This window comes from Phyllobates terribilis, unplaced genomic scaffold, assembly GCF_046119375.1.
Source record: "Phyllobates terribilis strain yellow unplaced genomic scaffold, ASM4611937v1 Scaffold_1__5_contigs__length_1240528914, whole genome shotgun sequence".
In the NCBI taxonomy this organism is placed as follows: domain Eukaryota; kingdom Metazoa; phylum Chordata; class Amphibia; order Anura; family Dendrobatidae; genus Phyllobates; species Phyllobates terribilis.
In genome coordinates, this window is record NW_027362761.1 from 358,866,131 (window position 1) to 358,883,837 (window position 17,707).

The 17,707-nt window shown below is 40.7% G+C and overlaps 1 protein-coding gene across 1 annotated transcript in view; it reads left to right on the top strand.

Annotated features, from left to right (window-relative positions):
• Positions 1 to 17,707, top strand: part of ZCCHC8 (zinc finger CCHC-type containing 8) — a 48,414-nt gene that overhangs the window by 13,706 nt on the left and 17,001 nt on the right. The window contains exons 6-8 of the mRNA XM_073676240.1: positions 9,254 to 9,357; positions 11,042 to 11,113; positions 11,392 to 11,452. Coding sequence (XP_073532341.1) covers positions 9,254 to 9,357; positions 11,042 to 11,113; positions 11,392 to 11,452 — 237 coding nt within the window. The remainder of the gene's footprint in view (positions 1 to 9,253; positions 9,358 to 11,041; positions 11,114 to 11,391; positions 11,453 to 17,707) is intronic.

Genomic DNA, 17,707 nt, shown 5'->3' on the forward strand with positions numbered 1-17,707 from the left:
CAAAAAGGACTTACCGTATATTCCGGCGTATAAGACGACCTGGTGTATAAGACGACCCCCCTACTTTCCTGTTAAAATATAGAGTTTAGGATATATTCACCGTATAAGACTACCCCTTTTCCAACGCATACCAAACACCGGTAAAAATTAAAAAAAAACAGATTTGAATTTAACATGGTCCTTTTTTAATTTAAATTCTTATGACATGCAGGTATATAGCAGGAAAACTGTCACTCATAAACATATTAAAATAGGGGGGACCCCACGTCATTTTTTGGGGGGGTCCCCCATTCTAATAGCTAGTAAAGGCTAGGTATTCAGCTGGGGGCTGATATTAGTAGCCTGGGAAGCTCCGTGGGTATTACCCCCTTCCCAGACTTCAAACATCTGCCCCAGCCGTCTGCTTAACCTCCGCTAGAGACTATAATGATGGTGGATCCCACGCCAATTTTCTTTTTAAAAAATCCTTTATTTTAACACTAAATGACAATTGAGGGGTTAATAAAGATGCAGTCCCTAAATTATTATTAATTTTGTAATTAATTTTTCCCAAAAATGTTGACGTGGGCTTCGCCATATTTTTGTGTCCAGCCAGGTACAGCAGGCAGGAACGGGCTGCCCCCAACCACCAGCTGCCTATTTGTACCTGGCCGGACACAACAATATAGGGAAGCCCTTTTTTTTTTAATTATTTCATGAAATAATTAAAAAAAAAAGACGTGGGGCTTCGCCCTATTTTTGTGTCCAGCCAGGTACAACTAGGCAGCTGGGGGCTGGAATCTGCAGCGCAGGGAGACCCAAGCTTTCTGGGGCCCCCCCGCTGCAAATTGCAGTCCGCAGCCACCCCGGAAAATGGCGCGTTCATAGAAGCGCCATCTTCTGGCGCTGTACCCAACTCATCCAAGGCCCTGGTGCGGTGGCTCACTGGGTAATAAAGGGGTTAGGGCCAGCTTGGCATTATCAGCTGGCCCTAAGCCCGAAATTCATGGGGTCACGCCAATATTAGACATGACCACCATGAATTTCTAGTAAAGTAATTAAAAAAAACACAACACCCAGAAAAAAGTCCTTTAATTGAAATACACAATTTTTTAATGTTCTAAATTAAACCATACTTACCGTCACGCCCATTCCAGCTGAAGCCAACGATCTCCTGCAATAAAAGAAAAATAATAAAGCAACCTCATCCTTACCTTTCCATGGTTCCCAGGACCGGTCCAGCTCTGCTACATTCACATGACAGGCTGCACCGCAGCAGAACGCTGCCGTTCAGCTTGCCATGCGGCAGACACTGAGAAGCGCAGGCATGCTTGTGCTCCTCAGTGTCTGACTGTGACGGCATCCAGATGAGCCGAGATCATGTCCAATGAACTCGGCTCACCTCATGCACGTCACTGACAGCGTGGGAAAATTCTCCTGCTCCCCGCATGCGCAGTAGAAGTTTCCCACGCTGTCAGTGACGGACGTCCAGGAGGTGAGCTGAGTTCATTGTCGGCTCATCTGGATGCCGTCACAGCGAGACACTGAGGAGCGCAAGCATGCCTGCGCTTCTCAGTGTCTGCGGGATGACAGGCTGGATGGCGGCGTTCTGCTGCGGTCCAGCCTGTCATCTCGATGTAGCAGAGCTGGAGCTGTCCTGGGAACCATGGAGAGGTAAGGATGAGGTTGGTTTATTATTTTTCTTTTATTGCAGGAGATCGTTGGCTTCAGCTGGAATGGGCGTGATGGTAAGTATGGTTTAATTTAGAACAATAAAGAATTGTGTCTTTATTTCAATTAAAGGACTTTATTCTGGGTGTTTGTGTTTTTTTTAACTTTGACTATGGGGTTAGTAATGGGGGTGTCTTATAGACGCCTCTCCATTACTAACCTGGGCTTGATGTCAGCTGGCATTATAAGCTGACATCAACCCCAACCCTATTACCCCACTGCCACCGCACCAGGGCAGCGTGGAAGAGCGAGGCTAAGTGCCAGTGTTGGCGCATCCTATGGATGCGCCATTTCTGGGGCGGCTGACGGCTGGTGTTTCTAGCCTGGGAGGGGGCCAATATTCATGGCTCCCTTCCTGGGCTATTAATATCAGCCCCCAGCTGTCTGCCTAGCCTTTGCTAGCTATTAAATTAGGGGGGACCCCACGTCATTTTTTTTGGGGGGTCCCCCATTTTAATAGCTAGTAAAGGCTAGGTATTCAGCTGGGGGCTGACATTAGTAGCCTGGGAAGCTCCGTGGGTATTACCCCCTTCCCAGGCTTCAAACATCTGCCCCAGCTGTCTGCTTAACCTCCGCTAGAGCCTAAAATTAAGGGGAACCCCACGCCAATTTTTTTAATAATAAATCCTTTATTTTAATACTAAATGACAAGTACAGTAATCAACACTGTCACTGTACTTCATATATATGTGACTGACATGTTTCTATCTATGTGTGAAGCTCTATTCTGTCTGTTATAAATTGTCGGGTACCGCTGCTGAATTGCCGGCCGGCTTTTTTAAAGAGACGGTGCATGAAAACACTATTATTTGTTTTAATAAATCCTTTACACTAAATGACAAGTACAGTAACCAACACTGTCACTGTACTTCATATATATGTGACTGACATGTTTCTATCTATCTAATCTATGTGTGAAGCTCTATTCTGTCTGTTATAAATTGTCAGGTACCGCTGCTGAATTGCCGGCCGGCTTTTTTAAAGAGACGGTGCATGAAAACACTATTATTTGTTTTAATAAATCCTTTACACTAAATGACAAGTACAGTAAGCAATACTGTCACTGTACTTCATATATATGTGACTGACATGTTTCTATCTATCTAATCTATGTGTGAAGCTCTATTCTTTCTATTCTAAATTGTCGGGTGCCGGCTTATGCCGCTGCTGAATTGCCGGCTTTTCATATATTGTCACAGAAGCGATGCGAACTTCCCAGCTCCGGACACAGCGCAGCGCTTCTGTGACAAGTGAAAGCTGTCGGCACAGAAGCCCTGCGCTGTGTCCGGAGCTGGGAATACGCAGCGATGTGTCAGTTTCAGCACAGAAGCGCTGACTGTCTGGACCTACCGCCGCCGTATTTTAACTCCCTCCACCTTATATTAACTCCGACATGGCAGGGATACGGCCACGGCAGCTTATTAACACCCCCAGAGTATCCCCGCATGTCAATTTCTGAAAGTTTAAAAGCATTACCGGCGTATAAGACGACCCCAGACTAGACAGAAGATTTTTCAGTCTTCAAAAGTCGTCTTATACGCCGGAATATACGGTAGTCTTTTTGTTAATGTATGTTTTCAATATTTTTTTTTGCGTAATTTTCCACATCCCTAATTTTTTTGCTTTTAATTATTAAAGATTAAAATGTAAGGTAACATCTATAAGTAGTACAGGTCTATACTACACACATTTTGCCCAGAAACCTCAGGGAGTCAGAGCCAGGTCTCTTACCATTTGTGTCCCTGTGACTACTGAGACAAAGCAACAGAAAAAAATGTTTGCTGAGTTCCACAAAGTGTTATGTCCTGCACACCGCGGTAATTAAGACCACATGAAGTGGATGTGCTCATCTGTTTGTTGTGTAAATACATTTTGGGTTAATTAGCAGCAGGTACCTTCAGACTGCATTGCTCTTGTTTTGGATTGCAATATCCTTGAGAGATCGCTATGAATATGCCTATGCTAACCTCGCTACTATCAGCTATTGAATAAAGCTAACCTGTAATATCCCCAAGTGCTTATATATATATATATTATACTTTGCGTTCTAACCTCCGGCTTTCAGTCATAGAGCAGCACCGTTTTAGACGGCTATTAACCGGTTCCCGACCGCCCACTGTAGATAAACGTCGGCGCTTGCTGGGCTCTGTGCAGCGCCGACGTTTAAAAACGGTGGGTGGTCTCGCAGCGCTCAGGACCCCCAGGGTCCTGCAAGCGCTGCGATTCCGGTGCAGAGCGTTAGCTCTGACAGGGAACATCATCGGGACCTGATTAGATCAGGTCCCAGTGATGTTAACCCTTAGCTGTCTTCTATATGCTGTGATCTATAGTGATCGCGGCATATAGGAGACAGCAGGAGGAGAGGGGGTCGTCAACTTACCTCTCCGAAGACCTCCGAGTCCTTCCAGGACCTGGGGTTGCTATGGCAGCTGGAGGTCACATGACCGCCTCCAGCTCTGCCATATATGGTGTCCTGTCTGGCTCAGCTGCAGCTGTAGCCGGACAGGAGACTCTGACTGAAACAGTCAGGGAAGATCTCATGTAATGTAATATATGTCTATTACATTACATGAGATCAGAGATCAGAAAAATAAAAATTAATGTCCCATACAGGGACTAAGAAAAAATGTGAAAAAAAGTAAAAAAAAAAGTTTTTAAACTATTAATAAAAAAATCACAAAATAAATAAAAATAAATAAATAAAATATTAAACCAATAAATCCGTATATTTTTACAAAACCAAAAAAAGTACACATATTTGGTATCGCCGCGTCCGAAACAACCCGAGCTATAAAACTGTCACACTAATTAACTCCTTCTGTGCACACCGTAATAAAAATAAATAAAAAACGGAGCAAAAAAATATGCTTTTTCATCATATTGCCAAACAAAAAGTGGAAAAAAATGCGATCAAAAAACAAAATAGAAATAAAAATGGTACCACTGAAAACGTCATCTTGTTACGCAAAAAAAAGCCGCCATACAGCTCCATCAGCCGAAAAATAAAGTTGTAGCGCTCAGAATAAAGCAATGCAAAAAAAATATTTTTTTCTCTAAAATAGTTTTATTGTGTAAAAGCGCCAAAACATAAAAAAAATACAGTAAGCGTAGTATCGCTGTAAACGTACTGACCCGAAGAATAACGCTGCCTGATCACTTTTACCACACGCAGAACGGCATAAAAAAAAAACTCAAACAATTCCTGAATTGTTTTTGTTAATTTTACCTCCCAAAAAACGGAATAGAAAGCGATCAAAAAATGTCACGTCCCCAAAAATGGTACCAATAAAAATGTCAACTCGTCCCGCAAAAAACAAGCCGTCACATGACTCTGTCGGCCGAAATATGGAAAAATTATAGCTCTCAAAATATGGTGATGCAAAAACTAGATTTTGCAAAAAAAGCGTCTTTTAGTGTGTGACAGCTGTCAGTCATAAAAACCCGATATCAATCTGGTATCTCTGTAATCACACCGACCCGAAGAATAAAGTAATCTAATCAGTTATATCACACTAGGAACGACGTAAAAAATAAATAAAACCAATTCTTCACCTGCTACTGATTTGTTTATTATGTCCCCAAAGATCCCAGTAAGGCTCTGCCCACATTTATCCTGTGCTCTGCGCTGAGCACTTACACCAGAGTTTCCGTGTAAATCTCTGAAATACATGATTCAGCCGGAACCCATGATGGAAGATTCCCTGTAATGAGACAGATATAGGCCACTGTGGACGCCGTCTAGCCTGGGATCCCACGGTGTCATTTGTTTTAGGCGTGCATAAAAGTGCGGTTGGCCACAGTTTTGTGCACTTCTGAAAAAAAGGACACCGCTACACAGAGGCCAGACGGAGTCCAGAGTAACTCTGCTGCCTCATTACAGTGAATGGATCCCGCAGGGGTTTCATCTGAATTACATCACTTGGAAATTTAGATGGAAACCCCGATGTAAGTGCTCAGCCTAGAGCGCCGGATAAATGTTACGTAAAATGTTCCCAATAAAAGCTTCAACTCAGTCCTCAAAAAAAGCTAGTCCCCACTCAGGTCCGTCATCTGTTAAAAATATAAGGGACTTCCAAGTTACTGGTAGCAGAAAGGCTCTGGAAAAGCAAAATGACCCTTGCCCCCCAAAAGAAATTCAGAAAATTTTGTGCTCCCAAATCCAAATGCCTATTCTACAATAATTTGTTCTCCAATTGTCAAATAGCACTCCGTCCCCCCCAGATCTCACCGTATGGCTAAGCGGTACGATACAGCCACATATGGGGTATTGACACTTTTAGAAGAAATTGTGTGACACATTTCGGCACCATTTTTACCCATTGCCCTGTGTGAAAATGTAAAATCTGAGGGTAAAACATTTTTTTGTGGTAAAAATATAATTATGCTTTTTTCACTGCCCAATGGTATAAATTTAAAAATTAAAAAATACTCACTACTTCCCTAGATGAATTCCTTGAGAGGTGTAGTTTACAAAATGGGGTCACTTGTGGGGGTTTCTGCTGTTTCGGCATGTCAGCGACTCTTCAAATGTGACATGGTGTCTGCTGCCTATCCCAGCCAACATAGCGCTCCTTTCTCTTCCGAACCCTGCCGTACACCAAAGCAGTGGTTTTCCCCCACATATGGGGTATCGGCGTACTCAGGAGAAATTGCACAACAAATTTCATGGTGCAATTTATCCTGTTACCCTTATGATAATACAAAATTAGAGAATGAAAAAGATTTTTTGTGGGAAAAATGTGAAAATTTTATTTTCACGGCTCAATATTATAAACTTCTGTGAAGCAGCTGGGGGTGCGAGGTGCTCACCACACATCTAGATAAGTTCCCTAAGGGGTCTAGTTTCCAAAATGGTGGCACTTGTGGGGGTTTCCACTGTTTAGTCACATTAGGGGCTCCCCAAATGCGACATGGCGTCTGCTAATTATTCAAACAAATTTTACATTCAAAAAGTCAAATGGCGCTCCTTCCCTTTCAAACCCTGCCATGCGCCCAAACAGTAATTTGCCTCCACATATGGGGTATCAGCGTGTTCAGGAGAAATTGCACAACAAATTTCATGGTGCAATTTATCCTATTACCCTTATGATAATGCAAAATTAAGGGATGAAAAACGGTTTTGTGGGAAAAATGTGAAAATTTTATTTTTACAGCTCAATATTATAAACTTCTGTGAAGCACCTTGGGGTTCAAGGTGCTCACCACACATCTAGATAAGTTCCCTAAGGGGTCTAGTTTCCAAAATGGTGTCACTTGTGGGGGGTTTCCACTGTTTAGGCACATCAGGAGCTCTCCAAACGCAACATGGCGTCTGCTAATTATTCAGACAAATTTTACATTCAAAAAGTCTAATGGCGCTCCTTCCCTTCCGAACCCTGCAGTGCGCCCAAACAGTGGTTTTCCCTCACATATGGGGTATCAGCACGCTCAAGAGAAATTGCACAAAAAAATTTGGGGTCCATTTTTTCCTGTTACCCCTGTGAAAATAAAAAAAATTGGGTCTAAAGTAACATTTTTGTGAAAAAAGTTAAATGTTAATTTTTTTTTTCCACATTCCAAAAATTCCTGTGAAGCACCTGAAGGGTTAATAAAGTTCTTGAATGTGGTTTTGAGCACCTTGAGGGGTGCAGTTTTTAGAATGGTGTCACTTTTGGGTATTTTCTGTCATAAAGACCCCTCAAAGTGACTTCAAATATGATGTGGTCCCTAAAAAAATGTTTTTGTAAATTTTGTTGGAAAAATGAGAAATCGCTGGTCAACTTTTAACCCTTATAGCTCCCTAACAAAAAAAAAATTTTGGTTCCAAAATTGTGCTGATGTAAAGTAGACATGTGGGAAATGTTATTTATTAACTATTTTGTGTGACATATCTCTCTGATTTAAGGGCATGAAAATTCAAAGTTTGAAAATTGCAAAATTTTCTAAATTTTCGCCAAATTTCCGATTTTTTCACAAATAAACGCAAGTTATATGGAAGAAATTTTACCACTATCATGAAGTACAATATGTCATGAAAAAACAGTCTCAGAATCAGGGGAATACGTTGAAGCGTTCCAGAGTAATTACTTCATAAAGTGACAGTGGTCAGAATTGAAAAAATTGGCCCGGTCACGAAGGCAAAAACAGGCTGTGGCGCGAAGTGGTTAACCTACCGAACTAGGGTTAATGTGCATGACAGGCTCCCTTTTAAGTTCTTCTGCATTTGACACATCTCTCTGCTTAATGTTCATTGCTGTCTCCTAACGGAATAGTAACGTTGAATTTAGTGCTGTGCTTTTTTTTTTTTTTCTTTAATTATTAAAATATGTCCCGTCAATCATAATGCCACCCCTCTTTCTTTTGTTTAGAGCCTTTAGTTGCAAACGTATGTGGCATTATGGAATTAATAGTGAAATCTATTTTTTTATTTTTTTTTAAGAGGATTGATTTCCCAAAACAAGTTATATTGAAGACAATAATGCTTACTACTTGGTTTTTAAAATGCTAAACACTGGGAGTTTTTTAATCATACAGTTAATTTATTCTGTATTTGTATCTGTCTTAGTGGTCCTTGTGGATATTGCAAGGTTTCTTAATTGTATTTTTTTTTATTTATATTTGTATTAAAAAAAATATATATATAACCTTAAAAACGTGATTGAAAAGAGAAGGCATTTTGTGGTTATACATTTCCTTTCAATGGTTGCAGACTACTAGACAACCAGTTTTCAATGACCCTAAAGTGCTCAGTAAAACCTCACACTTTCCTTCCACACCAGCTCTGCTTCAAGCGCTTTACTCCCTGTTAACTTGCTATGCAAATTCCTTTAAAATAATCTGCATATGACTAACCCATAACTGTTGAATCCTTTTTTTTAAAAAAGACACTTATGAAATACTTAAGGGTGGCTGTGGGCACTTTTTCACTATGCCACTATCTGCATAAGCTGGGTTTACACTGGCTGAATATAATGACCGACTGTTTCTAGGAATGCTCATTGACGATAATCATCCAGTATAATTAGGCTGCCAATCACCCAACAAGTGAGCAAAAACCCTAATTCATTTGGGAAATTATTTTTAAACAATCGTTCGTGCAGCACATCGTCCTGACGTTTTTCTGTGCTGCCCAGAAAAATATCAGTCTATGTGCAAAGAATGATCTATTACAGAGTATTCTGTGTGCATAGGATATAGGGGTGCCTGTCCAAACAGTTTATTAAATGACCGCCAATCAGCACATAAGTAGCTAATCCGTGATATTTTAATGCCAGAAGTCAAATGTTGTAAACCTGCCCCAACACTGCTACATTGCTGATATGAAAAGAAGTGAAAATATACCACGTTGTATACGAAGTAGGTGTTCTCTTGGAGTTCCTAATTGATGATGTGCCCCTAGTTTTAATCTGTAAACCCTCCCAAACATCTCAGCTTTGCTTTTTAGTGACAGATCTTGCAGTTTTTAGGTGCCCTACAGTATGCCTTCTGCTCCCCACTGAGATTTGTGTTCATTTTAATGATGTTGGATGCACATGGTTAACTTCAGTATCACATTTTCTTACAGGTTGTGGGAAGTGTTCTTTATTTTACTAATTTCTGCCTTGACAAACTTGGGCAGCCCCTGCTGAATGAGAACCCTCAATTAACTGATGGATGGGAGGTACCAAAGTATCCTAACATGAAGTTGCATTTGCACAAAGTGGTAATTCTACTTATCCTCATATCCAAGTTTCACCTTTAACACCTAAACACGCCCATATATAAAGCGAATTGTGCTGACCTTCTAGGACCATGTGATGTTTAACACTATGGTTTTTGTGCTTCATCTGTACTTAACACATGGCTGAAAATATTCTAGCAACTTGCAGTAAAACAGCATGTTATTGCCACGTGGTTTTTGGCAATGGGCGCCCAACAGCTGTTTAACGTGAAGCTGCATTTTCATAGAGGGGCAATTACCTTAATTTTCAGTTACGTCTTTCTTTCCTCTATGTGCTTGCATTGTATTCAAATAATAAACTAGTTGTTGATCACCCTTCCCGTCTATATCGGCACTGCTGCAGAGCTCACTGATTGGCTGCAGTGGTCACTAGTGCCGTAGTCATAATGACACCACTCTAACCGCTGTTGTCGGTGAGCAACAGCTAATTTTTATTTTAACACTTTTACTGCTGTTTTTTTTTTTTTTTTTTTGTTCTACTTTTTCCGGCTCTGGTAGCCACAAGATTTTTCCCAAATTTTTGACATGTACAAATAAAATGACAAAATATATTGATAAACCTTCATATCTATTTCTTTTCTGAAAGTAGATACCTGATGCATTATGAAAATTATACTGAGCACTTTATACGTGCAGCCACCTTCATGCAATTTTGCATCAGTGACTCTTCTATTAAAAAAAAAAAAAAAAAAAAAAAGCATAAAAATTGATATTGGTGACATAAGATCCAAACAAAAAATTAAATACACCACACTTCCTTTAAAATAAAAGTTTAACGTGTGGAGGAGATGCCATACATGCCCCTTAGGCCTATGTCTACATTTTATATATCTATATAAAATCTTAAGAACCAGAGACCAAAAATCTTATTTTACACTGAAAAAAAATCAAATTTGATGCGTCACTTCAGATGGCAACAACCTTGCAGTGCTTTTACATAGCCTAGTGGTTCCTCTTATTTTTGAGACATGTTGTACCTTACGTTAGTAGTACATTTTGAATCAGTATGTTTTTAATTTGTTTAAAAAAACAAATTCAAACATAAAAAAAATTTGCATCTGTCAAACTTTTTAGGGTATGTATACAGGTTAAGTACTTGGTGCAGAAACTTCTGCATCTCTTGGCAGGAAAAACAGCGTAAAATACACACGTTTTTGATTGTTTTATTACATGCGTTTTTGGCGCAGATTTTTCCCTAGTTATGGTTAAAATGTGCAAGCAAAACGGTGAACGAATTGACATGCCACCGATTTTAAATCTGCACCAAATGTGCAAGTCACAAATAAGCAACGTGTGCATGAGACTTCAGGATTGTCTTTCACTTTGCGGGCATCAGGAAACCCTTCATGATTTGTGACATCTGCTCAGAAAAAAGCAACAAATCTGCAACGTGTGCTCAGACCCTAATCTAATGCGAGATGCTTGTGGGGTTTGGGTTTCTACCTCCTAGATCAAAAGGCAACCCAGCTATTTTACTTAGAAAACTTACTTTACAATGTGCTCATTTAAATCATTGAGATTCCACAGAACAAGAGTTGTCTACTCTAGTTACAGAATGGTTGTCAGTCAAAGGACTCCTTTTTTTTTTTTTTTTTTTTTACGAATGAATTAAATCCTTAATATATTATAAAGATATCAGCAAGTTTTTGGGCAGATTTTGTCTCTAGACGGCCAAGAAGTACAACTACAAGTAAAAACAAAAAGGTTTGTATATATTTGTTTCATTTCCTAGTTGCTGGTAGAGTTTTTTTTTTTTACTTTAAAATATTAGAATATATCTCTGTTCTTAGCTATGTGGTAACTTTTATTTGATATCTGCAGACAGTGCTTAAGAAATTAATGTGTTGTGTTTTTTTTTTTTTAATTTCTCTATAAGCTTCTGCACTTTGTCAAAGCCAAAGTTTTACAAAAAAATATATACTTATTAGGGAATGGGACAGAGCAATGGTATTTTACGGCTCAAGTGTTTTAATTTATTACAGACCTAAACCATGCTGCTTCAATTGTGGTTCAGAGGACCATCAACTGAGGGATTGTCCAAAAGTAAGTTGTGGTTTTTTTTTGGGTGGGATAATAAGTAATTATTGAATATGCTTCCAGCATAATAGTTTATCATAAGTTACTAAAAAGATAATTTTACGTAATTTAAAAATTCACAACCATTAGATGAGTTTGGGATCATTGAAAATAAAATACTGTCTTGAATCATTTTGTTATTCTTTATACAAACGTTGTGTAGGAGTAGCTTGTAAGAAAAAAAAAAAAAGCAAAATACAAAGGTAGTACATTAGGATAGTGTAACATATGGATGCTCACATTCTATAGTTTTGCTGAGATATGCAAAACGCTACTGCAACCCATTTAAAGTAGATTTGTTGCTGCCTTGTATTCTTCTCCCTCTGTAATTGGGTAGTAGTCCAACTAGTGGAAATGTGATGGTGATCAGTGCTGGAAACCTGGTTCAAAATGAATACCTTGAAGACTGCACAGAGATTGAGACTAAGCAAAAGCCTTGGGTCTGAAAATGGTTCTCTCTGGAATGTTGGGATTTGGGATTAGGGTGGGTTAAGGAATTGAAGTTGAGATACTTTGTTCATGTTTTATACTATGGAATTAATATGTTATTTGAAAGATGGAAAATTTGTATTTGGAGTTTTTCAATAAAACTCTTATTTGATTTAAAAACAAAACAAAAAAACCTTGGGTATACTAAGATCAGACTGCATATCAGTTAACAGTGTGATGCAACAGCAAAAAAGGCAAACACTGGAATGTATTAAGAGAAGCAGAGTGTAGATCATGTGAACTAATTATACCCCCTCTACTCCTTGGTCAGACCTCATCTGAAATGCCCTCTCCAATTCTGAGCACCACACTTTAAAATAGACTGAAAAATTGGAGCAAGTTCATAGATGAGCTACCAGGACGGTGAGCGGTCTGCAAACTGTGTCCTATGAGGAGTGGTTAAAATATCTGGGAATGTTTAGCTTGCAAAAAATACTGAGGAGATTCCCATCTCCAAGATCCCTATCCCACCCAACATGTAGTAGGTAGAATAATAATAATTTTAGCAAATGCCTCAAATTAGAAATGTAGTATCATTTTCTCTATCGCTTCATTGGGGGACACAGGAAACCATGTGCTGTGTCCCCCCAATGAAGGCTCCGTGAAAGGGATTTTACGGTGAGTACCAAAAATCCTCTTTGATTCTCTTTCCTCATGTGCAGGCATTGCAGGACCTTGGGTATCCATGGTTACGGCCATTGATCGTGACAGTTAGCTAGTTGCTAGTGGTCGTAACCACGGATACCTGACTGTCACGATCAGTGGCCGTAACCATGGATACCTAAGGTCCTGCAATGCATGCACATGAGGAAAGAGACATGGTGAATCAGAAAAACAATTACATTTCTAATTGGAGGTATTTGCTAATATTATTATTACACCTACTACATATTGAGAGAGGATCTTGGAGATGGGAATACCCGTTTAAATAGATGTCTACAAATATCTGAAGGGATGTCGGCGTAGCTGGATCATCCTTCTTATTTGCACATGGACACCTGAGAAGCAATGGAGTGAAACTGAAAGGGAGAAGATGGATTACATATTAGAAAAAACTTTTTGACAGGGTGATCAATGAGTGGAACAGGCTGCCATCCTTCAATGGAAGTCTTAAACAGGCTGGACAGACATCTGTCTGAGATGGTTTAGTGAATCCTGCATTGAGCAGGGGGTTGGACACGATGACCCTGGAGATCCCCCTTCAACTCTAACATTCTATGATTTACAAAAGACCATAACAAGGTTTCTTTTAATGATGATCTCCAGTAAAACGGTTTTCTGGAGTCCCTGGGTCCTATATCATTTTGTCTCTGCTTTAACCTCTAATAAAATTATCATTGAAAGGAACCTAAGTCATTGTCATGGTCTTCTGTGGATCTCTTCTCAGCTTTCAAGGTATTCATAGTGAACCAGGTTTCCAACATTGGTAATCATCGCATTTCAATCTATACGAAAGAGTGACACATTTAATTATTCACTGCATCTGTTTTACCATGGTTGCAGATGGCATGGATTTCATATTAATGACATTGCCTCTTTCTTTAATTATCCAGTCACTCTTGTTTTGCATAAGAAGGAAATCACTGAAGTACATTAATATGGCCACTATCTCGTTTCATTTTTGTATTAAAAGGTTAGATGTCTGAGCATGTGCAACAGAATGCTCCGCTGTTGTGATCCAGAGATGGCTTTGATAGTACATGGCATAGATGATCTCCAGGTTAGCACATCCTCTCAGGTTTCTGAAACAGTGGATAAAAAAAAAAGTGCAGCCTCTTCTTACCTCAGTGCCCCTGGTATCTCCAATATTAGATCAGAAAGACAGGGTGAACAGCAGTGTGAGCAGCCTCTTCTTACCACGGTATCTCCAGTATTTGATCAGGTGGACATCAGTGTGAGCAGCCTCTTCTTACCTCAGCACCCCTGGTATCTCCAGTATTAGATCAGGTGGACAGCAGTGTGACTGGCATCTTCTTGCCTCAGTGACCCTCATCTTGGCATTCCTTGTATTTTTTGTATAAGATCAAAATATCCAAAGGGTGCACCACTTCTTGCATATGAAATGACAAACAGAGCTTCTATTGCACATGCTCACAGGCATCTATCCTATTAACATTCTAGGGCAGGATTCTGTCAGTGTAATAAGATGGTGGCCATTATAATTCAATAGTCATTACGTCAATAGGCAAAGCGAGTGTGATTTGATAATAAATGGTGTTTAGGAATATATTTAGAATTACATTCCCTTTCTAGTCATATTTTCCTATTCCTCGAGAAACCCTTGAACACTAGTAAGAATGTTTAATCTTTAATTTACCACTCTGTGGGTGCCACTGTTACATCAATCACCAGTCCTCCTATGGCTGCTGATGTTGGAGAGTCCTGGTGTCCCTGCAGTTGTGAGGTTGAACATGCTGAATAGATGAGTGTGTTGCTCTTTTCTCTCTGTCTTGGCAGCTACTGGGAGTAGCTATCTATCAGGATATCCCTCCTTTGTATTCTCTGTGACTCTCTCCTTTCCTGTGATCTCTCCAGCTCACCTGTAAGAAAACTTCTATAGCACCACTTTCTTGGGGCTCCTTTTTATAGCTTTAAAGTGTCCCGTCTGTGATCCCCCTTACCTCCACTATGCACTGTTCATTTTTTTTTTCTCCCATAATGGTGAAGCTCTATCACCACACTCCATATTGGAAATGCATTTCAGCTTCATCTAATCTGGGCAGACTAGGTTGTACCTTCATTTTCTTCTCTCCCTGCTACCGGGGTGTGTTCCAGTTCTGCCCCTTCTACATTGGACAGATTAGTCTTTCTTGTGGGAGTTTTTTTTTTTCCCTACAGAAGTAATTTAACTTTGCACCAAAATGCTGTGTCCTCTTCTTGGGGTCTCTGTTGCTTCTGTACACCATTGGAAGACTCCTTACTCCTGCAGATTCCTCTAGACCATATATGTCAAAACTCTGTCTCGTGGGCCAAATCTGGCCTGCAGGGTGATATTTGGCCTGCGACACCAGAACCACCTCTCCTATCTGGGGCAAACTATACTGTATAGAGGACTATGTGGGGCCATTATACTGTGTGGAGGACTATGTGGGGCTCATTTATTCTGTATGGAGAACTGTGTGATGCCCATTATACTGTATACTCGTTGCCCTGTGACTTTGGCCCTCTGTGTGTTTGAGTTTGATAGCCCTGCTCTAGACCTACTTGCACCCTTCTGACACCTCTAGGTTATGCTAGGCACCCTGCTAGGCCATTACCCCCTTCTCCCTATGAATTACCTTCTTCTGTCCAGGAAGCTACTTTTAGCTCCTAGATCTGGAATGTCAAACTCAAATACACAGAGGGCCAAAATGCCAAAATTTAAAGCTTGTACAAAGTCAGGGGCCAACTTTGATATTTAAAAAGTCTACAATTGAGGAGGTTTTTCCTTATCAAATATAATGATGGACTTTTTTTATATGGAAATAGAAAGTAGATTTAAACTAATAGATTTTAACATATTTCAATATTTTATTCTATGTAAAAAGCATATGGCCCAATGGCCTAATTTAAATAAATAACAAAGGTTAAAAAAAAAACCTGAATAATGCAGATAATTAAGTATGCCAACAAAAAATACCCCACAGTACCCTCCACACGCATGGTATGATTATTCTACTGTACCCCCCCCCTTCCCCCTTCATTCCCTTCAACAAAGAATGGTGACCCCCCATATAACAGTATGATTCTCCAACTGTAATCCCCACACAGCTCTCCATACAGTATACTGGCCCCACATAGTGCTCTATAAAGTTTAATGGGCCCCACATAACAAAAAAAAATAAAAAAATACCTCTGCCGGGTTTCGCCGCTGATTCGATCTCCTTAGCGTGTCTTCAGATCCTCTGTACAGCGGGCGTGTTGTAATGACATCATAACGCCGATGCGCTGAGACTTCAGATGCAGAGGAGGAATGATGGGAGAGGGAGTGTCAGCTGGCGTTCCTTCCGCCATTATTGCTTTCAACTGTATATGCATCCAGTATGGCGATATAGCTGAAAGTGCTTCGTGGGCCAAATATACGTATGCATCCTGCAGGCCAGGTTTAGCCCAGTTTGACGTGTCCTAGATGGCATTAGTTCTCCTCTTGGGAAGCCCCCCTCTCGCTGGAGGTTTTTTTTTTTTTTTTTTTTTTATCCGACTTTGTTTTCTAATGCTGCAACAAATGCTTAATGAGTATGCCTTGACCAGTCCGAAACTTTGGTTGAAAACACAAACGTTCAAGCAAAACGCTTAACTGACCTTAAACATGCAGGAGCCTATTTGGCTAGTAGTAAATTCCTTCCATAAGGATAAATCCAACTTCTCCTTCACTTGCACTGTCCACAACAGGTGTCTTTTCCTTAACACTGAATTTTTAGTGATCTTATTTCCAGAAAATAGAAACATCCTAAAGGCATACACATCTTGACAGGTTTATCTTTAAAGAAGTGGGGGCACAATAAAAAGTTGTGGCCAAATGTATTCCCCCGGGGCCCATAGGTGTCTTTGTAATTGCCTTCTGTTGTAGGTTCTGCCTGTGAGCTGCGCTATCGGTGGCCGCTCACAGGCATCATGTGACAAGTGAGGCGTGACTCAGCGCTGGGGTCCCCGCGGTAGCTGCTGGGTTGTGGGCGGGGTTACCCCGCGTCACACCCTGCATCCACCGCGCGCTTTCCCAATGAAGGGGGGGGGGGGTAGAGCGTGCGGTGGATGCGTCACCGGTGGAACACATAAGAGGGACCCTCGGCTGCAGCCTGGACTTGTCGGGACATCAGTGGATGTCAGAGCCGGCTGCAGCTGGGGGTCACGTGATGCCTGTGAGCGGCCAGCAATGGCGCCGCTCACAGGCAGAAGCTGTAACACAAGGTAATTACAAAGACACTTATGGGCCCCGGGGGAGATTCATTGGGGAGGGGATAAGTAGTGGACAACGCCTTTAAGGGATCCAAAGTCCTTGGGTAGTCCATGCCTTCCTCCGTATATGTCTTCTGAACAAACACTCTGCCTCTTAGTAAGCAGAGTCTCTGCGACTCATTGGGTAAATAGTTCGTCTCCCTCTCAAATGCAGCCCTTTCAGCAGTCGCTTCCACTTTGGGTCAGGTGTAATTTCTGTGGGTTACAATATGGAATTTACCTTCTTGCCCCCCAAGAAGGTCGTGGTTTTTTTTTCTTCTTCTTCTTTAGGAGTCATTGTTCTAAAAATATTATTTCATGGAGGACTCTTAAAAACTTTCTGTACCTGACGAGGCTCAACATTTTGTGTGAATTTAAAGATTTCACTTCAGTTGTGTCACTGGAGTTGGAAGAGTTCCTCTTTATTGGACATACATGACGTATATATTTACATTCCCATTGGCAGATCGTTCTAGCACCTGGCCCTTCATCCTTTGAATGGGCGACAGCTTGCCAGTGTCTTCACCAAGGTTCTTAATTAGTGATGAGCAAGCATGCTCGTTACTCGATTTATGAGCATGCTCGGGTGTTTTCCGAGTATCTTTGGCGTGTTCCAATGTTATGTTTGAGTCACTCCGTGTGCATGATTTGCGACTGTTTGTTAGGCATTCCTCACATGTATTAAAGCTGTCAAACAGTCGCAAATCATGGACACAAAGTGACTCAAACATAACATTAGAGCACGCCGCAAATACTCCTCGAGCACCTGAGCATGCTCTCCGAAAGGGTTAACAGTACACGCTCGCTCATCACTATTCT